The 25,025-nt window shown below is 45.8% G+C and overlaps 1 protein-coding gene across 1 annotated transcript in view; it reads left to right on the top strand.

Annotated features, from left to right (window-relative positions):
- Positions 1-25,025, top strand: part of Blk (BLK proto-oncogene, Src family tyrosine kinase) — a 46,034-nt gene that overhangs the window by 8,515 nt on the left and 12,494 nt on the right. Inside the window, exons 2-5 of the mRNA XM_042284247.2 lie at positions 20,475-20,580; positions 21,776-21,827; positions 23,332-23,425; positions 24,251-24,349. Coding sequence (XP_042140181.2) covers positions 20,476-20,580; positions 21,776-21,827; positions 23,332-23,425; positions 24,251-24,349 — 350 coding nt within the window. The 5' untranslated portion in view covers position 20,475. The remainder of the gene's footprint in view (positions 1-20,474; positions 20,581-21,775; positions 21,828-23,331; positions 23,426-24,250; positions 24,350-25,025) is intronic.

Genomic DNA, 25,025 nt, shown 5'->3' with positions numbered 1-25,025 from the left:
AGGTTAAGGATGACCTTGAACTCCTGATCCTCTAGCTCCTGGGTGCTGGGGTTACAGGTATATACCACCATACCTAGTTTATGAGATGCTGAGGATCAAACCCAGGGCTTTGTGTATGCTGGTAGGGCTTTCAGGTCTGCCACCTGAACTACACCCACAGCTCCATGTGTAGGGTTCCTAGTCAAAGGAAACATTTTGGTGTTTTTAGACCAGGTGGATTCCACCAACTTCATTCTCATTTCCCTCCCGAGAGTCAGAACAGCTTGCCGGTGCTTGTCGATGATTGTTCTTCCCACTGCCAGTGAGCTGTATGCAGCCACCTTATTAACTATGGCTGAAAGGACCTTTTGAAATGCAAGAGAGCAAATGCTCTCAACCGCCTGTGGAAGATGTCAGCCTGCTAGTCTGTTGGCTCCCTGAAGACAGTTAAGGTCCTTCCAAATAATTGTTTTTATTAACAATGAACTCTCCTGTCCTACTCCGTGGCTGAGTGACCTTTTTTGTTTGCAACCACGAAGAGATGAGAACCCTCACGTCCAGTGACTTCTTAACGATGTCTTTGTACCTTTGTAAGTTGAAGTGTACATTCTGTGAGGCAGTAGGGCGTTTGAGAGGTGAAGAAGTGTCCATTTTTTATGCTTTGGTTTTCCTGGATTGACCAATCGATTGATTGATTCGCTCATCCGTTCAAAAAAGAGAAAGATGTGCTGTGTGAACTGTGTTCCCAGCACGAAGGGGTCTGAGAGGCAAAGGTGAGAACAGAAACCAGTTGTCTCTTGGACTCAATGGGAGGCTGGTTCTTTGCCTTATCTTAGGATGCACGAGTCCAAATCTACCTTTAAGGTCTTTGGGGCAACATAATATGATTGTTTTTTAAAAACATCACTTAAGCAACAAAGACTAGGCCAAGATTCTCTTGAATTCTACAAACTTGACAAAATATTTCCTCTTGCCATTTTATCCTCATGCCCCACCCTTCTCTTCCACACAGTGTCTCCGGTGTGTGCTCTGGGGCTCTCTGGTGTTGAGTCTTGGTAGAGCATACCCAGGTTCCAGCCTCATCTTCAGTGTGTCCCTCATTGTTTAGGAGGAGGCTGATGATCACACTGTCATTAGTCCAGGAATGGGACCCCTAAACTTTAGAGGTACAGGGTTGTTTTACCCCATGTGTCTGCAGGTCTGAGCAAAGGTCTAGGTTCTCCCTAGGCCCTACTGCTCCTCAGCACCTCCATAAACCTGCAGTAGACTCATGGGACTGCTAACTATGGGGTTGGTGCTACTTGGGGGTCATCTGGCAAAGTCATTGTTATGCTGATAAAGAGACAAAGTCCCAAGGTGAAGTGGCTCATACCAGGTAACCTGGGGAGGTCGCACCATCCCGCAGAGCCTTCAGAATGGTAAGAAGGACCAGTTTAGTGTGTTTGAGGCACCCACGGGGAAGAATTGTTCAATCCCATGCCATTTAAGTGCAGTCTATCAGCAAACCTCGAATCCTGGACTCCGTGTGGGAACTGTGGAGGAGAATGTGGTCAGCAGAGCAGCTTGCTTCCTGGCCTCAGTGGGTTTTGGGATCCACTGCAATAGGAGAAGTCTGCCTTGGAAAGACTCCAGCTCACTGCCCTGCCTTTAGTGAGGAAAATATCGAGGATTTTTCTGAGTCACAGCAAGTCTAGCATTGTGGTATGTTGAACAAGAGGAAGGACATACTGAGAATCACACTTTCCGATACAAGGACCATTTTACTCCAGCATCCATCTTGGGCAACAACTTAAGGAGCACCTCCTCTGTTTTATAAACGAATGGGGTCTGTGCAAGCTCTCAGGCTCTCTGTCCCTCATCACCTTGACCATGTGCCATCCATGGCTGAGTCAGGTGGCCACTCCAGCTCACTGAAACACACATCCAAAACAAAACCAGAGCCACAATCTGTCCTTGAGATAACCATGGAAAGCTCAGCTGTCTGCTCATGAAAGAGGAACTCATGTCCCTCTGTAACTGTACAATCATAACCTAAGAACGCTGAACATAGAATATGGAGGCCTGAGGTCCGGGAGTGATCGCCCTGGAATGATGATAGGCTCTGTTTGTCCCCTCTCACCTCCCATCCAGTTAAACTACCTCTGGCAGACCTGGCCAGTCTGTCTAGTCTGTTTTCTTGGTTGTAAAGTGGGGCAGTGAGGCTAGGGGCTGCCTGGGGCAGAGTGAAGTTTGTGTACAGTAGAGACGCAGTGTCATAGGTGGGTAACTTGATCCCTTTGGGAAGGCCTGATTGGAGGACGTGAGAAGGAGCAGAGAAACCAGGTGGACCCTGCCGGTGTCTCAGGGAGGGAGAAGACAGTTCAGATCAAGTAAAATATCAGGGATGGAGGCCACAAGACATGTCCAATTATGTCACTACGTTGATGATGGCAACGATAGAAATTAATTATGCATGAATATGGGAAGGAACATGGAGTGGCTGTCTAAAATGGGAAGATCTGGGCCTAGCCGGGTGGTGAGTAGGTCAAAAGCTTAGTTCTGTCCATTTTCAGTCTGAGCCATCTTCTAGAGTTCTCAGAGGTGGGTTGAGGAGAGAGCCCGGATAGTAAAGTGCTTGTTGACCAAGCACGATGACCTGGGTTTGGTCCCCAGAACCCATGTTCTAAAAGCCAAGCATGGTGCTGCATTCTTGTCATGCCAGCACCGGGGAGGCAGAGACAGGCAAATCCCGACAGCCTGCCAAGCTGAATCAATGAACCTCAGGCCAGTGAGAAATCCTGTCTCAAAAAAAAAAAAAACCAAAGTGGACAGTTCCTGAGGAATGACACTCAGGTGGACCTCTGGCTTCCACAGACATGCATGCATGTACACCCACATACACATGAACACACACACACACACACACACACACACACACACACACACACACACGACCCAGAATCAATAGTCTGATGGTTGACACTGTTGATGGTTGTCTCTGAGTTCTATGACCCATCTTCTGGTCCTTTCTCCCTCACGAGTGTGGTGGTCTTCCAGACTCCTCACATACCCTGGTAGTTCAGACCCTGTAATCTTTCAAGAATGATTTTCTATTCTCAGATGCACAGCTTTGGGCAGCCTCCAGGATGTAAGGGATGACCACTTGTGCCATGACCAACAGGGACCATACTTCTGAAGACCAGCCTTCCTAGCCAAACTGGGAGGCCCTGCCAGCCCCAGTCCTGCCGTGGGGACTTCCGGCCCCATTGCATACAGATAGGCCTATTACACAACCCCCCCCCCCCAATCAGTTGGACTTGAGTCAAGGGTCCCCTGTCAGAGAAGGGAGTGACCCTGCGAAGCCAAGAAGCACATTTCCCATAATAGCAAGAGCACCCGCTCTCAGGAGCAGGTCATGGCTTCAGGAGTCATCAGAGGATGGTTTGGACTGGGCTGGCCCTATGACCTAACCCCCACATGGAGGAATGAAGCACTCGATGGTTCACTTGGTAGATGTGGAAACTGAAGCTGGGTGGAGGGAGTACTCAGGCAATAAGTATCACTTCATGAATCAGGCATAGAACTGGGCCCCTGGGTCCCAAGTGGGCTCAGTGCCCAGCCTTCAGTCTCATACGGGCACTAGCCCCCTTTATCCACCAGGCACAGATTCTTAAGCTCAGGCTCCTGCAGGGACCAGATGTTGGCACAATTGCAATTCAGACATGGCTTGCATACGAGCTCATGCTGCCCAGAAGGACATTTACCTTCATGAGTTTCCACAATGTGGTTGGGGTTTCAGATGCTTGCTGGAGATGGGACTCTGATTCTGAACACAGATCCTAATCTTCTTCCGAAAGGCTGAGGTGGCTCTTCCCGCTGCAGATAGCGCGCCCTTCCAACGAAGGTCATCACACATTGCAGATGTGATGTAGTGAGAAGTCGGTGGCATCTCACTGTTTCCATCTATGCCTCCCTCCATATGTGCTGACAACAAGCATGTCCCAGCCACAGTCTCTTGCTTCTCCTCCTGCCTAGGACCCCTGCTTTCTGTTCTCACTCCCAGTCTTCCCCACACAGCAGCTCCAGTGATCTTTGTAAACGGTACATTGGCTCTTAAAGGCATGCAGTGGGTTATCCTGGTATTAGCCATGAAATGCCAGCTCTTCCTAGACTCACGTCCATTTCCTCTGTGGTCCCTGCATCATTGCACTCCAGTGCAGTTACTTTTTACTTTTGGATGATGCTGAAGCCATACTTAGGCTTTGCCTCCCCCCCCCCATCCAGCCCCCCGCCGCCCCAACCCAGCAATACTTCCTTGTCATTCATGCCCAAGCATGATGACTTTCACCCAACCCTGGAAGAGGTTTTATCTGAACAGTCCAGCCCTTCTGGTATGGTTGATGGACTTTCTCCACAGCACTCGCCTCTGCTGGGAATTCCTGCTCAGTGATTTGTTTGTTTGCTACTGTCTTCTCTTGGCTCTCCTCCCATGTCATTCTAACATGAACTCTCCATGGCCCCAGTACTGGCCAGCATCCTGCCTCTGGAAAGTATTTGTTGAGGGATGATGGGATCCTCTTGGGGGAGGAATCAGACCATCTCTGGGATTGTCCTGGGTAGTAGAGACCATGCTGCCATCACAGGAGGCAGCTGACACCGTCATAGCCTTTCTAGGAAGCAACTTGGTGGCTTGGGCCAGGGATCCCGAAACAGTTTCCAGGAACCAGTCCAAACTGGTTTGCCTTCTGAGAACCTAGAAAGCCTGAAGTGCAGGGAGACACAGTACCCAGCTCACATGCGTGGGTGGATGAAGGTAAGCTCGCACATGCAAATACTCATATACACGTGTAGCAAGGAGAGCTGTAAAAGCGTGTTCAAGTCTGCAAGGTGAGAAAGAAGCTTACGATAAAATAGTGAGTGATGAAAAAGCACAGTCTCTCAGGTGAAGTGTCAGCCAGTGCTCCCTCCCACAGACGCTGTGTCAGACTCCGCTCCACTAGCTAGTCTTCTGTGAGATGCTGTGAACTGCTAATCATTGTCGCCTCCACTTTACCAGACAGCGAAGGAGACTCAAGAGACGAGGACACTGGCAAATGGGCTTTAGTTTGCAAACCTTGCAAACTATAACGTCAGGACGTGGGCAGTACTTCTCCTTCCACAGACTGCATGTAATCGTATTCCACTTAAAAACATGCACATTCCCCAAAGAAGAATAAGCAAAATTCAGATAATCAAGAGGCTACCTCTGGATATTAAAATCATGGGGATGCTTTTCTGTATACGTTCCTGTGCTAGCACTCATCTTTGTAATACGTTCATATTGTTTCATATGAAATTTTGTGTTGTGTATAAGAAATCAGCTGTCAAGCCAGGTGTGAGGAGGTCATGCCTGTAATCCCAGCACTCGGAAAGCTGAGGCAGAAGGATCATGAGTTTGAAACCAATGTGTTCTACATAGTAAGTGCCCATCTCAAAATGAGAGACAGGGAGAGCTTCTATATAAACTTACCCTGTTGATTTAGAAGGGAATATTTCTTTTTATATATTACTAATGTCTATGTGTGTACATGTGTACACACACACACACACACACACACCAGGATCCACCCCTCCACCCCACAATGAAAAGAGAAGCCCACTAATCTGTGCCATCAACAAATCAAAAGGAGAAAGGATTGCTGACGGCCCTGAGAGAGCCTGTGAGACATGTAAGACAGGGTCTGTGAGACATCCTGCACAGGGTTCTTGTGACTCGGAGAAAGGGTAGGTTAGGGAGATAGATGGCTCATTGAGTAAAGGCACTTTTACATCAAGCGTGACCATCAGAGTTCAATCCCTGGACCCCACATGGTGGAAGAAGAGAATGGACACCCACAGATCATCCCTGATCTCCACACATGTGCTGGTGTGTGTGTGTGTGTGTGTGTGTGTGTGTGTGTGTGTGTGTGTGTGTGTGTGCGCATGGCATACACACATAAATAAATACAATTCAAACTTGGCCACTTCTTCAAAAAGAATGTATGACCATAAATGTAATGCTAATGTAATTAATACAGAACTTTTTCTCAAAATTACTCTTAAATTATTTTTGAAAAACAAATTAGAAAGAATAAAGAATGAAGTCCTGGCAAGATTAGGAGTTATGTGCTGGGCGGTGGTGGTGCATGCTTTTAATCCCAGCACTCAGGAGGCAGAGGCATGAGGGTCTCTGTGAGTTCGAGTCCAGCCTGGTCTACAGAGCGAGATCCGGAAAAGGCACCAAAATTGCACAAAGAAACCCTGTCTTGAAAAACCAAAAAAAAAAAAAAAAAAAAAAAAGGAGTTATGCAGTTTCTATGCAGTGGTTAGTTTCTATGTGTGGCTCCGTGTAGGGAACATGAGTCCTCCAGGAACAGACCTGAGAATATATGATAGGATTTGGGTCATGAGAAAGATGGGGATATTTAAATTTTTATTATATAATACTTGACTTTCCAATTCAATAACCATCCTTATTTAGTTTCCTATTCTCTCCTCTAACAGTTTTAAAGTCTGCCTTTGGTTGTTAAATCTTTCATCAACTTAGATTTGATATTAGGACACAGCTGTGAGGGGAGGGAACAGTTTCACATTTTGACGGAAAAATCAGATGTCACAGCATCAGCCACTGAGTGGCCTTCTTTCTGGTGATCTACGGTGTCTGTCTGGTGTCTGGTGTGCTTCCATATGTGTGGTGAGTGGTGCTTGTGATGTGTGTGTCTGTGTGTGTGTGTGTGTGTGTGTGTGTGTGTGTGTGTGTGTCTATGTGTTCCTTTGCCATCTCCCAGTCACTGCAGTTTTTACTGAGACATCTTTGCCATCTTATTCTTTTCCTTTGTTGATTTTTTTTCTATTCTTAAGCATTTTTCTCATCCACCAAGTTTTAGAAACATCTTGTGAAGTTTCTGTTGGACTATTGACAGAAAACCCGTTTGACTTTTGAAGGCTGTGGGGCGAAGGTTCACCTCTGTGCCATAGTCACGATAATTAAAACCTCTGTGGCCTGTGAGATGGTCCAGCAGGCAAAGGTGTTTGCAGTACAAACCCAGCAGCCTGAATCCAGGGCCCACATAGTAAAAGGAGAACCAGCCCCACCAAGCTGTCCTCAGATCCCCGAGCGCGCGCTTCTACACACACAATAATAACAAATGAAACGAAAATCTTTTACATGTCCCACTAACCGTGAGCAAGTTTCAACAGTTACACATTTCTGTATAAGACAGATCAATGACCTGAGCAGATACACTACTGAGCCTCTGTGTGCAGGGAACCACAAACAAGGGGGAAAATGCAAAACCTAAGTTGAGAAAAATGTCTGCAACATATGACACAATGATGTGTGGATTAAATATACGTGTGTTACATAAAAATCTCTGCCGTATTATGAGGAAACCAAACCACAGCACTAGAAGCTGTGGTTAATAAATATGACAGATCTTAATAGGTGTAAGCTAAAATTGTCTTATTTATCACTTTTCATTTGACAAGTCAGCAAGGTTGACTTCCCCCTGACCCTTGTTTTTCCATTGACAAGGGAGTAAAAAATAACTTTTTCTTCAACACCGAGGGTGTAAATCAGTCCTACCATAACAGGCTAGAAGCCTAAAAAATGTGCCTCGTTTTGACACAGAATCCCACTTATACAGTCGCAGCTTTAAAAATGCGCAAGGGCAGATGGGATGAGGAATGGGTAAAGGAGCTTGCTGCCAAGCTTGGCCGTCTGAGTTTGATCCGGGAACCCACGTGGTGCAAGGGGAGGACCAGCTCCTACAAGTCGTCCTCTGACCTCCACAGGCGTCCTGTGGTGTGTGTGACACACACACACACACACACACACACACACACACACACACACACAATCAGTCAATAAATGTAATTGCAATTCTTCTAAATTCACAAACAACTCAATATACACTTTACAAGTCTGTAGGTTATCATTATAATATATAATTATATGTAATATGTGATATTATATAATATATAATTATAATTTATAAGTTATAATTACTGAACATTGAAAATAAGTTATTTGGCTAATACTGGTTATATAAATTAATAGTAAATAATGTAGAATGGCAGTTAATAATCTGTCAAAACTACATTTACTTACTTATAAATCATATTTTATTCAATTACCTAACTTAATTATTTAGTAAATATAAATAAATTATATTTACTTATAAGTATAATTCACAATGTAGTGTTCATGGACATAATTAAATTATTAAACAGGATAAGTGGTCTGGATATTTTAAGTATGCTGTATATGTAACAGCCCTGGTAATGTGAATAGTAACTATTTATAATGGTTTTCCGTTGGTGTAGATATTTTTGTTTACTGTGGTTTCAGTTTTAGTTTGTTTGGTTTTTGGTGTTTTGGTTTTTATCTTTTTTTTTTTTTTTTTTTTTTTTTGAGACAAGGTTTCATGTAGCTCAGGTTGGCCTTATGCTCCTAATGGAACAGAGGACGACTTTGAACTTCTGATCGTCCTGACTTCATCTCCCAACTGGCAGCGTCATGAGCCTGAACCACTGGCTTTGTGTGGTGCTGGCGGTGGACTCAGGTCTTTGTACATGCTCGGTGGGAACGACCAACAGAGCCACATCCACAGACTGCTGCTGGGGTTTTAGGGGATTTTCCTTTTTGAATGTGTGTAATCCCCAGATGTTCAGATTTTCTGCATATATTACCAGTTTAACAAAAAAAGTGAAACTGGAAGGTAAAGAATACTTTTTAATAAACAAACTCGGGAAGGACAGAGGGAGAGAAGCATTCCTGCAGGGGAGACAAGCCCCCACGCTGCTGTGAGGGGCCAGCTGGTGACTTGTCGGAGGACACTCTATGCTTACGCCCATGAGATTCCACTCACAGGAATTTAACCTCAACAAAAATTAGTGCAAAGGTTTAGTTAGAATTATGACTGCGATCCAGGACGTTTTCACACGTGTTTGGGGGTGCAAAAGGCACTGGAAGTATACTGGTAACAGAAGGGACGGAAGATATGAAGCTCTGATGGGTGAAGCTCTAATGGGTGGCTTCATAGACCCACGAGCAATAAGGGAGGCAAGGCAGATAGCGGCGGATAGGACGGCTGTGATGTGCTCTTTCAAAAGCAGGTCGCAAAACAGGATGTAGATAATGATCCCATTTTTGCTTTTTAAAAATAAAATGGTCTTGGAAAATTACATACCAGAGTGTTCACAATGGCTGTCTCTGGATGATGGTGTTGGGGATAATTTCTATCTCCCATGTTATTTTCTGAATTTCCTGCGGTAAAAACAAAACCACTGCGTAAAAGAGAAAGGACATTGATTTGATTTGTAATAGGTCTCATTCTGCAAGAGTGGATGAAACTGGCCGGGGCCAGGGTGTCACCTCCCTCCTGTCCCTCTGCCGTTCTCAGAGGGGGTTCAGGACACACACTCTGGTTTTCTTTCTTTCTTTCTCTCTTTCTTTCTTTCTTTCTTTCTTTTTCTTTTTTTTTTTTTTTTGAGTGATTGTCTTTGTTTTTCTTTGTTTTGCTTCTCTCTGTAAAAGGAGTTTAGGCAGGTTAATTTAGCAGCCCTGGCAGAGGCCTGAACCCTTCCAATGTTAGCAGTTAGATTTGACTCCACAGATTTCTATATATTTTCTTTAACATCTTCAGATATGTACAGACCGCCCTCTTATTTCCTCTTACACATCTCGATTGTGTAATAAACACCACCTGGGAATTCCCTCGGCCTAACAGTAATACATCCTGGATGTTTTACCTTTCTAGTTCATATCTCTCTTACTTGTCAACCTTTACCCATACATTTGTTACTTTGCTACATGTTGTGATTGTATATGTTATTCGTAAATACACTTTTTAAAAGAAAAAAAAACATTTTGGACAGCTCCAAAAGATGTCAGCTGAAAACTAAAAATTTGCCTCCTAGCCACTGCTTAGGGCTCCGTCCCAGAAGCGAATGACAACAAATGCGTCTTTAAACCTGCTTTTGCTGCAGTTAGAACTGCGGTGAGGCTGCGGAGACTGCTTGTTCCATAAAGTGTAGAACAAGCACAGAGCACCTGCGTTCAGTCCCCAGAACCACGTAAATCAGTTCGGGGCAGCGACAAACGCTTTAATCCCAGGCCTGGGTCCCTGGGGCTTGCTGGCCAGTCAACCTCGCCTGGTTGGAGAGTGTACGCAGACCACCCAAAGCGGAGAGCTCCTGAGGAGTGACAGCTAGCGTAAACCCTCTGGCCTCTGTACACACGGACACACACAGAATAAACAAACCAGTGTGAATTCCAACCCCTGAGTGGTGGCTTTCCACAAAGGCATGGAAAGTCCCTGCCCTGCTGCCTCTTTTCTTGCCGGGCATCGCCCAAGCTCTCCCCTCCCCAGCTCTTCCATTCTCATCCGTTACCCTTTACACCCAGTGATTGATTTTATGGTTCACAGTAGCACATTTAAATGCTGATACCTTCAGTTATCCACTTCCAACCATATCTGTCTCTGCTTGGAGCTGCACAGTCTATTTCTCGCTATGCTGTTATTATATGTTATAATGTTTGTAATATAATTTATTCCATTAATACATACAATATATGTAAAATATTAAGTCTTATAACACTTATATTCTGTTCTGTGCTCTTATTAGCTTTACTGTGCCTCGTCAATAAGTTACTACTAAAAAAAATTAGCTGAAAAACAACCATTACAATAATACAACTAGACAATGTTTTTATGCTATCAAGTAGACTAGTCACACACACACACACACATACACACACACACACACACACACACACACACACACACACACGCACACACATGCGCGCGCGCGCACACACACACACACACACACACACACACACACACGCACGTGCACTTTATGGTACAGTATCAGTAACACTTGCCATCCGATGGACCACTGCCCAAGTGATGAGCTCTGATGGAGCATCTTTTGCTTCCCTTTCTGTATTCAGAGATTCACTCTACTGCCAGTGTCTCTCCTATCTCACACTGGCTTGGTCCTGAACACGGCACTCCCAGTTTTTCTTGCTACATCCTTGGCAGATTTCTCTCCCTGTGAATGCACATGTGTATAAGGAAAACTTCCCTGGCTTTTTGGTGTGATTTGGGATGTCTCAGTGGAGATACATGAGCACACTTCAGTGTACAGTTGTGACTTGGTGAAAAATAAACTCACTTGGTCAGGCATGTGAGCTCACATCTGTAATCCTAGGATTTAGAAGGCTGAGGCAGGAGAGTTGCTACCTAGGCCAGCCTGGGATAAAATAAAACAAAAGTGTAAAGATGAACACACTGTGCAATGTTCGCCACATAAACACTTCCATCACCCCCAGAAGTTTCCCTTCACTCTTTTCTATCTAGTCCCTTTACCATCACCTCTCTGGGCAATCATGAATCTCCCATACCCAGTACTTTGTACAAGGGATAGGGTTGGGGGAAATACTTGTTTTGTTTTGTCTCACAGCACAATGCTCTTAATGCTCACTCGGGTTGTTGGAGATGTCAGTGGCTCATTAGGTCCGTAATTTTTATCCATTTATAGCTAATGGATATATATATTTTTTGCTTTTATTGAAAGCTAACTTGAACACTGATGCTACGGCCATACATGTGCAGAGCTCTCTGTATTCATTGTCTTTAGTCTCTCTTTGGTAACTGGAAGTCCACATTTTTATTTTGTGGATCATGCTGTCAGTGTTCCATCTAAAAAGACATTACAAGACAGATGTGGTAGCGCAGAACTTGGCAATCTTGTCAATCCCAGAACTTGGGAAGCAGAGGCAAGATAGTCAGGAGTTCTCGGCCTGACTGGGTCTCATGAGAGCCTGTCTCATTATGAATAAGATAAACAAATAAATAGATAATACCCGTGGGAGGTAAATGTGAGAACATGATACACATGTATTGAAGATGTCACAGTGAAACTCATTTTTTTGTACACTAAAATTTCTTTCTTTCTTTCTTTCTTTCTTTCTTTCTTTCTTTCTTTCTTTCTTTCTTTCTTTCTTTCTTTCTTTCTTTCTTTCTCTCTTTCTCTCTTTCTCTCTTTCTTTTTTTTTGTTTTTGTTTTTTGAGACAGGGTTTCTCTGTGTAGTTTTGGTGCCTGACCTGGAACTCACTCTGTAGCCCAGGCTGGCCTCAAACTCATAAAGATCCACCTGACTCTGCCTCCCGAGTGCTGGGATTAAAGATGTGTGCCACCATCACTTGGCTTAAAATTTCTAACTAAAAAAAAAACAAAAAAAACAAACAAACAAACCAAAAAAAAAACAAAAAAAAAACAACTTGCTTTTAAAAAGACATTAATAAGCCAGAATAGATGACTCAGTGGGTAAAGGTGCTTGCTGATGACCTGAGCTCTGTCCCTGGGACCTACATAGTGGAAGGAGAGAGCTGACTCTCACAGGTTGTCCTCTGACCTTTACACACACACACACACACACACACACACACACACATTCATATATACACACATGCACATTGACACACACAGGCACATGTGTGTGCATTCATACACACATACACACAGATGTGCACATGTACACATAAGTACATATGTATATACATAGGTACATGCACACACACATACAGGCAACACAAATAATAAATGTAATTTAAAAAAAATGTTAAAGACAATACCAAACACAAGGTCGCCTGATTTCTCCCATGTTGTCCTCTATAAGTTTTATAGTTTTGCATTTTATAAATAGTTTCATGCTCTGGTTTAAGTTATTTTTGTGAGCAATGTTCCCTGTCTATGTGCAGTAAGTTTTTTCCCTTTGTCGTGTAGTGTTCAATGCTCCCACCCATCTATTAAAAAGACTAGCCTTTGGTCTGGTGAATTGCCTTGGTCATTGTCAAGGAGCAGTGGACTTTACCTGTACGAAGGTATTCCTAGGCTTTCTGTGGTGTGCACAGGCCCACATGTCCATTCTCTCATATTACCACTCTGTGTCTTGAGAGAAAGGCTCACACTCAGATAGGATGGACCCTCAACTTTGTTCTTTTCCTGTAGAGTAATGTTGGCTCTTCCGGTCCTGTCTCTCCAGAGAAATCTGAGAATCGTCTTGTTAACAACCACAAAGTAACTTGCTGGCTGGGATCCTTGAGCACTTCATCTGTGCTCAAGAAACCATAGTTGGATATTGACCCTTGGTAGTCATGAACCGACTAGAGCTCCAGGCCTTGGATCTGCTGCCAGAGATGTGTGGATTCCTTCATATACACTCAGTACATAGTTCATTAGATTTAGACCCACATATAGATATTTTGGTGTTAATGTAGAGAGTGCTCTTCTTTAATTTCCATTTCAACTGTTCATTGTAAGTACATAAGAAAATATGTATGTATTAGATTCAGAATTTTTTAGAATTTTGCATTTATTTATTTATGTTTACTGACATTTATTTAGTGTATGTGTGCACGCACAAGTGCACACATGTGCACACACACTCACAGGTACCTCAGCACTCATGTGGGGGTCAGAGGACATTTGCAGGAGTCGGTTCTCTCCTTCTGCCATGTTCTGAGGACTGAATCAGTCTATCAGCTTGGTAAGTGCTTCCATCCTCTGAGTCATCTCTCCAGAGCTTAAGATTTTTGATTATTCTTTGGGATTTCTTTATGCAGAGAACCAAGCTGTCCATGAATAAAGACAATCTTCCTTTCGTCCTTTCTGACCTTGGGCTGTTTGTTTTCCTTTCCTGTCTGATTGCTAGGACTCTCAGAATGATGTGGAGTCAGAGTGCTGAGCAGAGACATCCTTGCTGCCTGTCTGCTCTTCTAGATTAGCTTATGCTTTATTTCTTTTTTATTTATGTTTCAGACTACCAATTCAAACTCCATCTGTACCATCCACATCTATCTTATTTTTCAGTCATTTATTTTCTGTTTGCAAGGCTGTCCTTTTCATGGTTATTTCAGAGAAAGGTGAGCAGCTGAGAAGGCGTGAGAGGAGAAGCATGAGGAAAAACATCTTGTAAACTAGAAAGCACCTCAGGTACGAGCTAGTACCGAAAGGGAAATTGTTTCCCCGTCAACACACTATGCAAGAAACATAGCGCCATGTAAGAGGTATTTGTATGGAGGACAGAAAAGAAGCATTTCACTTTATAGACAAGAGGATTAGCATCGTTTATGGCAAACTCAAAGAAGGTTGCAGGGCTACGGGTCGCTATTACAATGTGTACTCCAGAAGCAAAGGCAAATCAAAGCATCTATGTGAAGTATCATCAGTCCATCACTGACCTTAAAATGCAGATCCTGGAGCCCCACCCCACCTTTGAGGCAGAACTGTTAGGGTGGGGCTGGGATCAGCTGCTTACAAAACCATGTTTCAGAATCCTTCGCCATACAAAGAATGGACTCCATTAAGAAGTAATGCGTTTGAGATTTAGTGTTTCATTGAATTGTTAAAAGTTACAAAAAACTAAACAGTGAAGAGTAGATTACAACCCTTGTGCCATTAATGCAAGATATGAGGGTAGCTGCATTGTTGACAGGAGAGCAGATCACTAACATGTTTCCGTGATCGCTAATGGGGGATTTTTAAAATACAGATTTGCATGTGATTTCCCTCCAAGAAGAATTTCTATTCATATAAAGGAGTTTTATTCATGCATGTAATCATGCAATGTTGGGCTTCTCCAAGGCTTCAGAGTGACACCTGGATGATGCACGGCTTGTATTCCGAGCAGCTTCACAAGAAGGTCAGCTTCCCTCCTGAAGCTCTGCTCGGAACCCTCAAACTCTTTATCATCAAAAAATCTTCTCGAACAGATTTACCGCATTTGGGGGTGGGAGAATTTCCACACACAGCAGAAATTATTTGAGTTTTATAAAGTTGAAATGGCAACAGGAGTGCCCCTTCCTCACCCTGCCTTAGTCCTCACTCTTAGCTTGTCCCTTGACACAGGTGCCCAGGGGTCCTCACTCAGCCAGATACTACAAAGCCACACGTGGCTATCAAACCCATTGCTTGTGTTGGGAAAATAAATGACTTAGGAGCTAAGTAGGATCAGGCATGCTGTCTTAGTTAGGGTTTCTATTGCTGTGATGAAACACTGTGACCAAAAAGCAAGTTCGGAAGGAAAGGGTTTCTTCTGCTTATGCTTCCCCATCATTGTTTGCCATCGAAGGAAGTCAGGACAAGAACTAAAGCAGGGCAGGATCCTGCTGCAGAGACCACAGAGGAGTGCTGCTTACTGGCTTGCTCCCCAAGGCTTGCTCAGCCTCCTTTCTTATAAATCCCAGGACCATCCGCCTAGAGGTGGTACCACCCACAATGGGCTGAGCTCTTGCCTATTCAATCACTAATTAAGAAAATGCCTTCCAGGCTTGCCTGATCTCATGGAGGCATTTTCTCAATTTAGGTTCCTTCCTTTCAGATGACTTTAGCTTGTGTCAAGTTGACATAAAATTAACCAGTACACATGGTCAATCTCTTGATGGGAGATGACTTGGGACTATCAGAAGTGTTCAGCTATCTAAAAAAATGCTTGTTTGTTTGTCTGTGGCCCGCCTGCATGTACGTCTGTGCACCAGATCCCTGGGACTAAAGTTACAGGTTGTTGTGAACTGTCATTTTGGTACTGAAAATTGAACCAGAGTCCTCTAGAAGGTGCAGTCAGTGCTCTTAACTGTTGAGCGATCTCTCCAAGCCCAAATTACCTGTCTTTAAAAAGTATTGCACACAACTTGGACTGTGTTCCCTTAAATAATTCTGATACACACTCTATAATCCAGCTAATGGAAAATCTTCATTTTCTGCCTCAAATGTCCTCGGGAAAATACCTGCCTGTGGTAGATTTATGATTGGCAGTCTTTCTGGGTTTCCCATTTTCTGGCCGTATCTTCTCTCAACTCTCAACTAACAAATAAATGTGAAGCCCATGATGAAATCGGAATACTAGCTTTTGTAACTATCAACAAAAAAATCAGCTGAAATGTTGGTGAGACCATTGTTGATGGATATATGGGGACAGACTACCTGAACTACATTGTGTACCTCCTATACAATGTACATCACCCTTAGGGAGCATCCCTACCAGGAAAAGATGTATCTGAATCAAATGGAGCCTGTGGCTTTTGCTCTATGTATAAGAAAGAGGAAGAAGCCAGGCAGCGGTGGTGGCGCATGCCTTTAATCCCAGCACTGGAGAGGCAGAGCCAGGTGGATCTCTGTGAGTTCCAGGCCAGCCTGGTCTACAGAGCGAGATCCAGGACAGGCACCAAAATTACACAGAGAAACCCTGTCTCTAAAAAAAAAAAAAAAACCAAAAAAGAAAGAAAGAGAGAGAGAGAGAGAGAGAGAGAGAGAGAGAGAGAGAGAGAGGAAGGAAGGAAGGAAGGAAGGAAGGAAGGAAGGAAGGAAGGAAGGAAGGAAGGAAGGAAGGAAGAAAGAAAGAAAGAAAGAAAGAAAGAAAGAAAGAAAGAAAGAAAGAAAGAAAGAAAGAAAGAAAGAAAGAAAGAAAGAAAGACAGACGAGGGAGAGAGAGAAAGAGAGAGGCAAGTATGCTATGAACCATAACACAGAAGCAAAGTCAAAAATATAGAACGTTCTATAGGACTTGTATTTTACAAATCAAGGACATGGAACTAGTCAAAGTTGAGGCAGGAGAACAGTAATCACAAGTTGTGTGTGACTGTGCTGGACGCTCAAGGGCAAACCAAGCAAGAAGCCAGCATGAGATAAGGATTGGATGAGGGCTGGACTAGCTCTGTGCCTTCTGCTGGGTGCAGCACAGCACTTTGTTAGCAGGGGTGGAATGTTTGGGACAAAATGAACAAAAGATTACAGATTCCTGAGAGCCAGGGCTGGGGCTGCTTCAAGTTCAGGTGTGGAGGGAACGATGCTGAGTTGTGACTGAAGGCTGAGTTTGCTGTTCCCTGACGGCATGATGGCAGACAGATTTCTGCTGTCCCTAACTGCCATCTGCAGAAAGGAACTAGTAACACTTACCTCTCATGGTTACTGAAGACACTGCAACCATTGGCTGTTTGTGATTCTAGCATAACAGTGCGGTGCCTATTAGACATTTAGATGAATTAGGCACTGTTCTAAGATGCACTAATAATGAGTAATACTAATTCAGGCCTTATAGAAATATAGGAAATATTTTAGAAATTCGGGGCATAGAAACAATCATTACTCCAATTAACACACTGAAATCCTAAGCAACTTACGGAAGGACAAACAATTACACTCTGTTCTTGCTTACTGTACTGTGTGACCCCCGCCCCCCATCAGTGCACTGTGGGTGGAGTGTTAGGATAACTGTGAAGAGCACCTAATACCAGACAGCCCCTGCCACTCAAAAATAGGAATTGGAGTCAGACGGACCTGAAGCCGTATACCCTAAAAATGACTTCACTCATGATATTAGTTTCAACCAGGTGTCCCCTCTTTCTAGAATAACAAGCATGGGTTTCTGGATTAGTGATGCCAGTGCAGGTACAATAAATGGCTCAATGCTTTGCTGAGTCCAAGGGGCTCTCACTGGCCACCATCTTTCAGGCCACTACCAAACCTGCAGATTTCTTATACCAAGCTTTGGCCCCCAGAGAAAAGACAGAGAACCCCAATACATCCCAGGACCACCTTGGAAATTGCAAAGCCCTGGGGAGGGAAAGAATCGTGATGCCCACAGACCTCTCACTAGCTCATGTGCTAGCTCTGGAAACAGGCTATCATCTGTGTTAATTCAAAATATAAGAGAAACAAAAACAGAACAAAATGTTTATTTAGTGTCCCGTTTCTTCCTTGTTTCTAACTTGTCTTCATCTTGCGGGGGGGCCACTTGGCAATGCTTGTTAGTTATGTGTAAGCTGTTGGCCTTTCATTTTACACCTACGTGTCTGCTCTTTACGCATCAACTTGCCCAGACATCTTCTGCGCACTAAGCCTACACCAGAGCACGTCAGGGAGCGACTGAACGGTCACAACCGCCTTTGAACTGCTTAGCCAACAGCTCGCGGAGTCAGGGCAGCTGCTTTTGCCCAGGCAGCACACAATTGTTCGCCTCCAGTTCACACAATTGTTTCCATATTTTGGTGTACGTTGCCCTTATTTTACGCAAATGTCCATAGCCAACTGTCACAGGAAGGCATGATTAAAATACATTTGTGACCAGCTGGAAATGGATTGCAGAGACAAGCCAAATGGACAAGATGGAATTGAGAATTTCATGCTTGGGTTTAATTCTGCACAAAGAGAGCTCTTGGACCCCATCCCAGATGAGAGGTCAATTATTCAACGTTCTCAGCCACGTTTGAGGATACCTTCTTCAGAAAGCTTTGTCTGTGGTACCAGGAATGGACTCACACCTTCCCATCGACAAGGAGATAGACTCAGGGAAGTGAAATGATTTGCTCATGCTCATAAAGCCAGTGGGCAGGCTGTTCTGAGCTCTGGTCACCCAAGCCCTGGCCACCGTTGCTAGAACGATGGGGAGAAAGAAGTGTCCTTGAAAGCTTTGTAGGCAGGTGGTATCCCTTGCAGGGAAGAAGTGGGGATCTGAACTTGAACTGTCCTGGCAGGGTCAGCTGTCCACCTGCTTCCTGTGTGAGCTGGACACAGCCCTGGAGCTGCTGCTCTGCCACCTTCCACGCCATCTTAAAGCCTCCTGGGCTCTCCTGCTTCAGATGCAAGGACTATCGTAGCCAAGCCACTGATGCAATCACAAACATCAAAACTGGAGGTGTCCAGTGCTTTTCAACCATGACACACACACACCAGGTGTCAGTCGAGGCCTTCTGTCTCTGATTTTAACTGTTGCCTTCACCACATCCCGTTTGGCTGAGGTTGGGTTTTGGGCTTTGAGCACCTCCCCAGGGGCAAACAGGGACCTCCCGGCTCTTGTGAGAGTCTGCATGGGGGTCAAGTATGTTTCCAAGCAACAAAAGTCTCCTGTTTTCTTTTGGGTAACCCACAAATCGCACAAGTGTGCACACCCATTCACTCACTCACACAGGCAAACTCACACCCTTTTCCCATCTTTTCTTGGAAGGGAGGTTGTTGTCTTCTGGATGAAGCCAAGCCTCCTGAAACACCAGGGTTACATGTGTGTTCTGTCTGCCCTGGTGGACTTCTGCACTTCCTGTCTCCAATCACCCTGAAACTGCAGGGTTAGCCCAAGCCCAGTCACAAAAAAAAAAAGTTGTCACACAACTACACCTCCTAAATGACTAGTGTGTAGTTGGTCTTCACTGAGAAGCTGTGCGTTCCCTAAAGCCCTGGAAAGTCAGTTGGTCATGGAATGTAAGTACTAGGTCATGAGCTGGACTTCCTGTTGGGGTCTTTAAATATTCAATTTTGCTGGTTAAGGGGACATGTTTTTCCAGAAAGTTCAAATTTGGTGGCTGACTAGATTGAGGAAAACAACAATGTGGTCATCTGAACAGGGACAGAAGATGTCCAAGTGTAGAGAAGGTTCTAGAACCTGCTGCTCACTGACTTGTCATTGAGCCTGGAGATGGGGAGCACAGGAAAGACTTGAGTCCCAGCCACTTGGTGCCTCATCTATTCAGGAACTATTCTTTCCCAGTCCCTAAGTACTGCTGTTGTTAGGCAAATTGTTAAGAGGGTCTCATAACTTTTCTTCTTGTTCAAGAGTATTCACTTACTATTGAAGTGCTCATGGAATATAGGAAATTACATGAGAGAAAATAAAAGTCCTATGAAGTCCTGCTGTCTGAAGTAAATGATATTAACATTCTAGAAATATCTTTGGGACAGTGTTTTGCATTAACACCCACATGTACACAGTCTTAAAATTTTCTGTTTTTTTCCTTCACATCTTTATTTTGTTCTTTTTTAAAAAACAAAAATAACTGCATCCTTACCCCATCAATAATCAAAATAACAAGGAAAACATTATGTATTAATTTTGCTGCCTGAATTTGGGTCTTTCCCACATCTGCTAAGATTCTTCACCAAAGAACAAACTTGACCATGATCTCACCTCTACACAAAATTTCCAATGTTACTGGGCAACTATGATTGACCTTCAATGCCCACCATGCTACCTGTCAGTTTGTCCTCTGTATATGGCATCTTACCCAAAAATTCTAGCTGCGGAGTGCCCTATTAGACACAATCAAATAAAATCTCACCATCAACAGAGGAGCCCGTGGGCCCAGGGAGGAAGGGGGACTTCCCAGTGACATAGTGGCCCACTGGCAAAATAAGACTAAAACCCAGACCACCAGACATGGGGCCAGCCTTCTACAGGATCAAGATCGCTCCTCTGCCCAGGCTCCTGTCCGTGAGAAACTAGAACCCAGGCCAGGTGATGTCTGTGTCCTGAACACAGTCATTTTCCCTTTCTGGGTCACTGAGAAGAAGATGGATACCAGCTTAGCTCTTTCAGCCTCTTCTCCCACGCTCTGATGTGGAGAGCTGCGCTGTCATGTATTCCTAACCAGAAGGAGGCTGGGTGCAGGGACCCAGGGTTTGTGATCTCTTGTCACTGTCTGCCGCGTACTCTCCTACAGGATGGGGCTGCTGAGCAGCAAGAGGCAGATCAGCGAGAAAGGCAAGGGCTGGAGCCCCGTGAAGGTCCACGCCCAGAGCAAGGCTCCCCCACCCCTGCCACCCCTGGTAAGTCATCAGCCCCCTCCAGGAAAGAGTCTAAGGCACAGGCACCCCCTAAACCAGCCCCTTTAATGTCTAGATGGCTGTTTCATTTCACTTTCTGCTTGGTCCCAAATCTATTAGTTTGGTGACAATTGTAATCTTGCCTGGACCCATGCCCTGCCCTGTCTGTGGGCATTACCAAGATTCCAGCAGAGACCTGACAGGAGCAGAGACTGCTGGTTCCCTTTCATAGATGAGCCCTGGCCTCTCTTCTGGCTGTGTCCAAGTGTCACTGTGTCCGAGTGCACACAGTTTATTGACTGAATGAACACAGTGAGATGTTTATTGAGCGAACGAATGAATGAGTATATGGGCAAATTCAAACTGAGACAGGTCAAGTTGTTTCCCCGAAGTGACATACTAACCAGTAGAAACCTAGAACCTAATTTTTAAAAGCTGTGCAATGGATACTAACTTTAGGAAGATGATGATTCCTTACTATCACACTTGCAGAGATATAGAATCGTCTCTCCCGAGCCCCTTAGCTACATTCTCTGTTGCCGTAATAAAACACTGTAACTGAAGCAACTCAAGGAAGAGTTTATTTGGGATTCAGTTCCAGGGTGATAGGAGTCCATGGGTCCAGCACAGTGTTTGTGAGATTTAACCACACTGGTGCATGGTAGATATAGCTCATTGTTTCATCGTTCTGTCATGGATTGTAAACGCTATTCCCATGATGAAAAAATGCTTTATGTGTGACTACTATTGTACTGGGCATATCCTCATACTGTGTCCTGGTACAAGTGAACAGAAGTCAACCCTTGGGATAGACACCAGTGAATATTGATTGAGTTTTTGGGAAACACAATTTTAAGATATTTTTCTTTGCCAATAAATACCTGTCTGCAATGTCTTCTTTAATGGTAGAGCCAGGATTTTAACGAAGGTGGCAGTGTTTTTTTTCCTTTGAAGCTGGGTTAACTCCATACATGGTCAAGGCAAGGATGGCAGGTGGCCTGGGTGACTGGTGCTCCAAGGAGTTGACGGTGTATACAGAATTTATCTAAGTATCCCCATATGGTGGCCACTGTCCTTCCTTGGAGTGGGTCCCCACAGGTTACTTAGCCAACTGGATCTCCAGTTTGCCAACTGGATCTCTAGTTCCTCAGTCTACCTTTGCTGCGCACTGCTCACTAACTCTGTATTTCTGCCCGAGATTGTCTTCAACCACCTCGCCCCTCCGTCTCCGAACCAGCAACCAGATCAAGGTAGGAATGGGGCACTGGGGCATCTCTCCAGGCCACATCTTGTGTTGCCAGAGCAGTTGGGGCGAGCCCTATAGGGCTGTAAAGGAGCAGGGGAGGCTGGGAGCTTAAGAACCTCTTTGTGAGCCGCAAAGGAGACCAAGGAAAGAGTTATTTACGGGAGTGCATCTGCACTGTCGAGACCTGGCTGGCAGACTCTAGCCCCCAGACTCAAAGGGCAGCAGGACTGCTCTGTCCTTCCCTCTCAGCACAAGGCCTGGTCCACATGGAGGACAACGTCTTGCCTGCCTCTTCCCATCTATGTCCAGTCTCCACCGGAAACCTTCTAGTCACACGTGCTTCCTTCCTCCTTCATCCCAGACTCCACCCTATGGTGGTCACATAATGAATGAGCCTCCTCTTGGGCCAGGACTCAGGCTTCGAGGGCTCCCTGGATGGGGCTTCATTCAGAACTGGCCTCCACAGCATCCCCGTCACCCATCCACACCAGCCATCCCTTCACTCACTCACAGAGGACGTGGAGCTTGCAGCATGCAAACTGCTGTGTTCCGGGACAGGGGAAGATGTCACAGTGGGTAACACACCTCTCCTGTCCTGAGAGAGGCCAGCTTGTTACCTTTATGAGCAAAGTGCTGAAACTGGTGTCCCTTCCCTGGCTAAGGTCACCATCTTTCCCATCAGACAGGTGATCCCTCACTTTCTAACAGGGAGTGGTGTCTCCTCTTCAGAATGGAAGCTTAGGGGAAGAAAGTAACTGAGCCTTTGGCACAAATCTGAGTCTCAACACTGCCAGGGACCCCTGTCATTCATGCCAAACCTCCTCCCACCAAGGGAAGGTCCCAGCCTCAGGCCATCCCACTCATCCATGACAATGCTAGGTCATCTGCAAGCTACAAGTCTCCAAGAGATTCTGCCAGGTGTTCAGGGGTCCCTGGTGCCAAACCGTGATCATCTGAAAGGTAGTCCTCCATGCTCCCGAGCCTACTGCTGCCTCAGGGCCTCCAGCATGTCAACAGTCCTCCAGGAGAGGCACAGAGCCAGGAAGGATAAGTGCCGAGGGGCACTGGGAAGCTCTGGGCACAAATGCCATGGAGAGAGCAGGAATAGAGTGGTTACATGACCTCTGGGATAGAGGCTGGGAAAGGATGCTGAGGGGATGCGTCAGAGGCAGGCTGGACGCAGGATCCCGGACTTGGGCTTAAAGCCCTCTGAGGGCTGGCAATGGCTGCCTCCATGTAGCCACCCTCCCAAATCTTTGCCCAGGCCTGAGGTCTGAAAGGAAGATGAGCCAGACATTGAGAGCCAGCCTACTCCTAGATTGGACATGGATGGGTCTAGGTGTCACTTCCTGAGAATTCCCCCTTTCTTGTCCACAGAGTAGCCTCACATGGCTTCCCTGCCACTAATCCTCTTGGGAGCTGGAAGATGGCTTGCACCACACCGTCCCCCAGACCTCCACCTCTGTTGTGGGTCACAGTGGTAGCCATCTTTCCCTTGTTCTTTTCAGAGGAGCATTTTGTGGTGGCCCTGTTTGACTACGCGGCCGTGAATGACAGGGACCTGCAGGTGCTGAAGGGGGAGAAACTCCAGGTCTTGAAGAGGTAAATTTCTAGAATACCCCCCCCCCCCCGTCAGCACAGGACCCCCCCATTGTCCGCCTCCCTCATTCACCCACCACACCCCCGGGGCGCCCCTTGAGGGTCTTCCACATCGCCACACCCGCCTCCTGTTTCCCAGTATTCTCTGTAGCTGGAGCCATTGTCCTCCCCTCCAGGTCTTTCTGGCCGGGTTGTTTCCACTTCCAGCCTTCTGCTCTGCTGTTAAAATCTAACATGAAGCCCCTCTGGACCCCACATAGGAACTCCATGTTGGCTTATTTCCTGTGTTCTTTCTCAGGACACCCTCCAATGTCAATGTCTGCCCGCGTTCTCCCTCTCCCTCCCTCCGCCCTTCAAGCCTATGTCACGGAACCTCGAGGTCTGATTGGTTCCTAAAGTTCTGCAGTGGGTTTGAGCTGAACCCATAAGTGCCCTGACCTTTGACCCTACATGGGTTTCCAGGTCCTCCCTTGTCAGCAGCCCTCCTGGTTTTGTTTTAGTCCCAACTCATTCCATAATTTTGGACATTTCCACCCATTAAGATGGGGGCTGCTTAATAAACGACATGGTCCTCAGGCCAGTCACACTGTCCAGGCAATGTGTCCTCCCTTCCTGCTCTGCTCCAGGACCTCTCCTGCCTGTCACATGCTCGGCACAGTGGATGGGCCACTCACACAGCACCTCCTTATCACCAGACTATCCGTCCGTCTCTGCCATCCTGTCTCCTACCAGAGTGGGATCTGGTTTTTTTGGGGGGTGTGCCGGGAGCAGCCCAAAACACCTTGGGGGAGCCTCTGTCATGTTTCTGTCCCCCCTTCTTCCCACTAGCGCTGGAGACTGGTGGTTGGCCAGGTCACTCATCACGGGAAGAGAAGGCTATGTGCCCAGCAACTTTGTGGCCCCAGTGGAAACTCTGGAAGTAGAAAAGTAGGTGGATAAATTGCCTCAAGCCAGAGGTGGCAGGGCTGCCCCAGCCACTCTGAGTACGGCAGGGCCAGGACGTGACTTAATGGTGGCTGTTGGCGAGGGGCTGGGAGTCATAGGTTCTGGATGTCTTCTAACGCTCTGAGGGATGCCGAGGAAGTCTGTCTTCCCGTCTGAAAGAAGAGCCACCTGCTTCCCGGCTTCTCTGGATGAGGCTATCCTGTCTGGTCCCCTCCAGAATCCACAGCAAGGCTCTGTGTCCTCCACCCCCTCTAGGGACCGTCCCCAGAGGGCCTCTTCAGCATTCTCATCACCAACTTCCAAGGTCCACCCAGGCCACTCACCTACTCCCCCACATGGTGCAGAGACAGGGGCACGCACCATCTCACGGTGGTGACACTTGCCTCCTTCCCTTCCCTTCCCACACCCTGTGTCGGCCCTGGGTCTTTCTCCAGAACCATGTTGTATTAGTTATGTCTTTTGTCACTATTAAAACACACACACACACACACACACACACACACACACACACACACACACACAGAGTTTAAGGGAGGATTTATTTTGGCTCATGGTTTTAAGAGAGTACAGTCCATCGTGGTAGGAAACATAGTAGAGTTCATGGTGGTAGGAATGTACAGCTGGGGGGCCTCTCACATCTCACTGGGCCAGGAATTCG

The sequence above is a fragment of the Peromyscus maniculatus genome, chromosome 9 (genome assembly GCF_049852395.1).
Source record: "Peromyscus maniculatus bairdii isolate BWxNUB_F1_BW_parent chromosome 9, HU_Pman_BW_mat_3.1, whole genome shotgun sequence".
NCBI classification, from domain to species: Eukaryota; Metazoa; Chordata; class Mammalia; order Rodentia; family Cricetidae; genus Peromyscus; species Peromyscus maniculatus.
The sequence above is the reverse complement of the archived record's forward strand: the minus strand, read 5'-3'. Positions and strand labels throughout refer to the sequence as shown.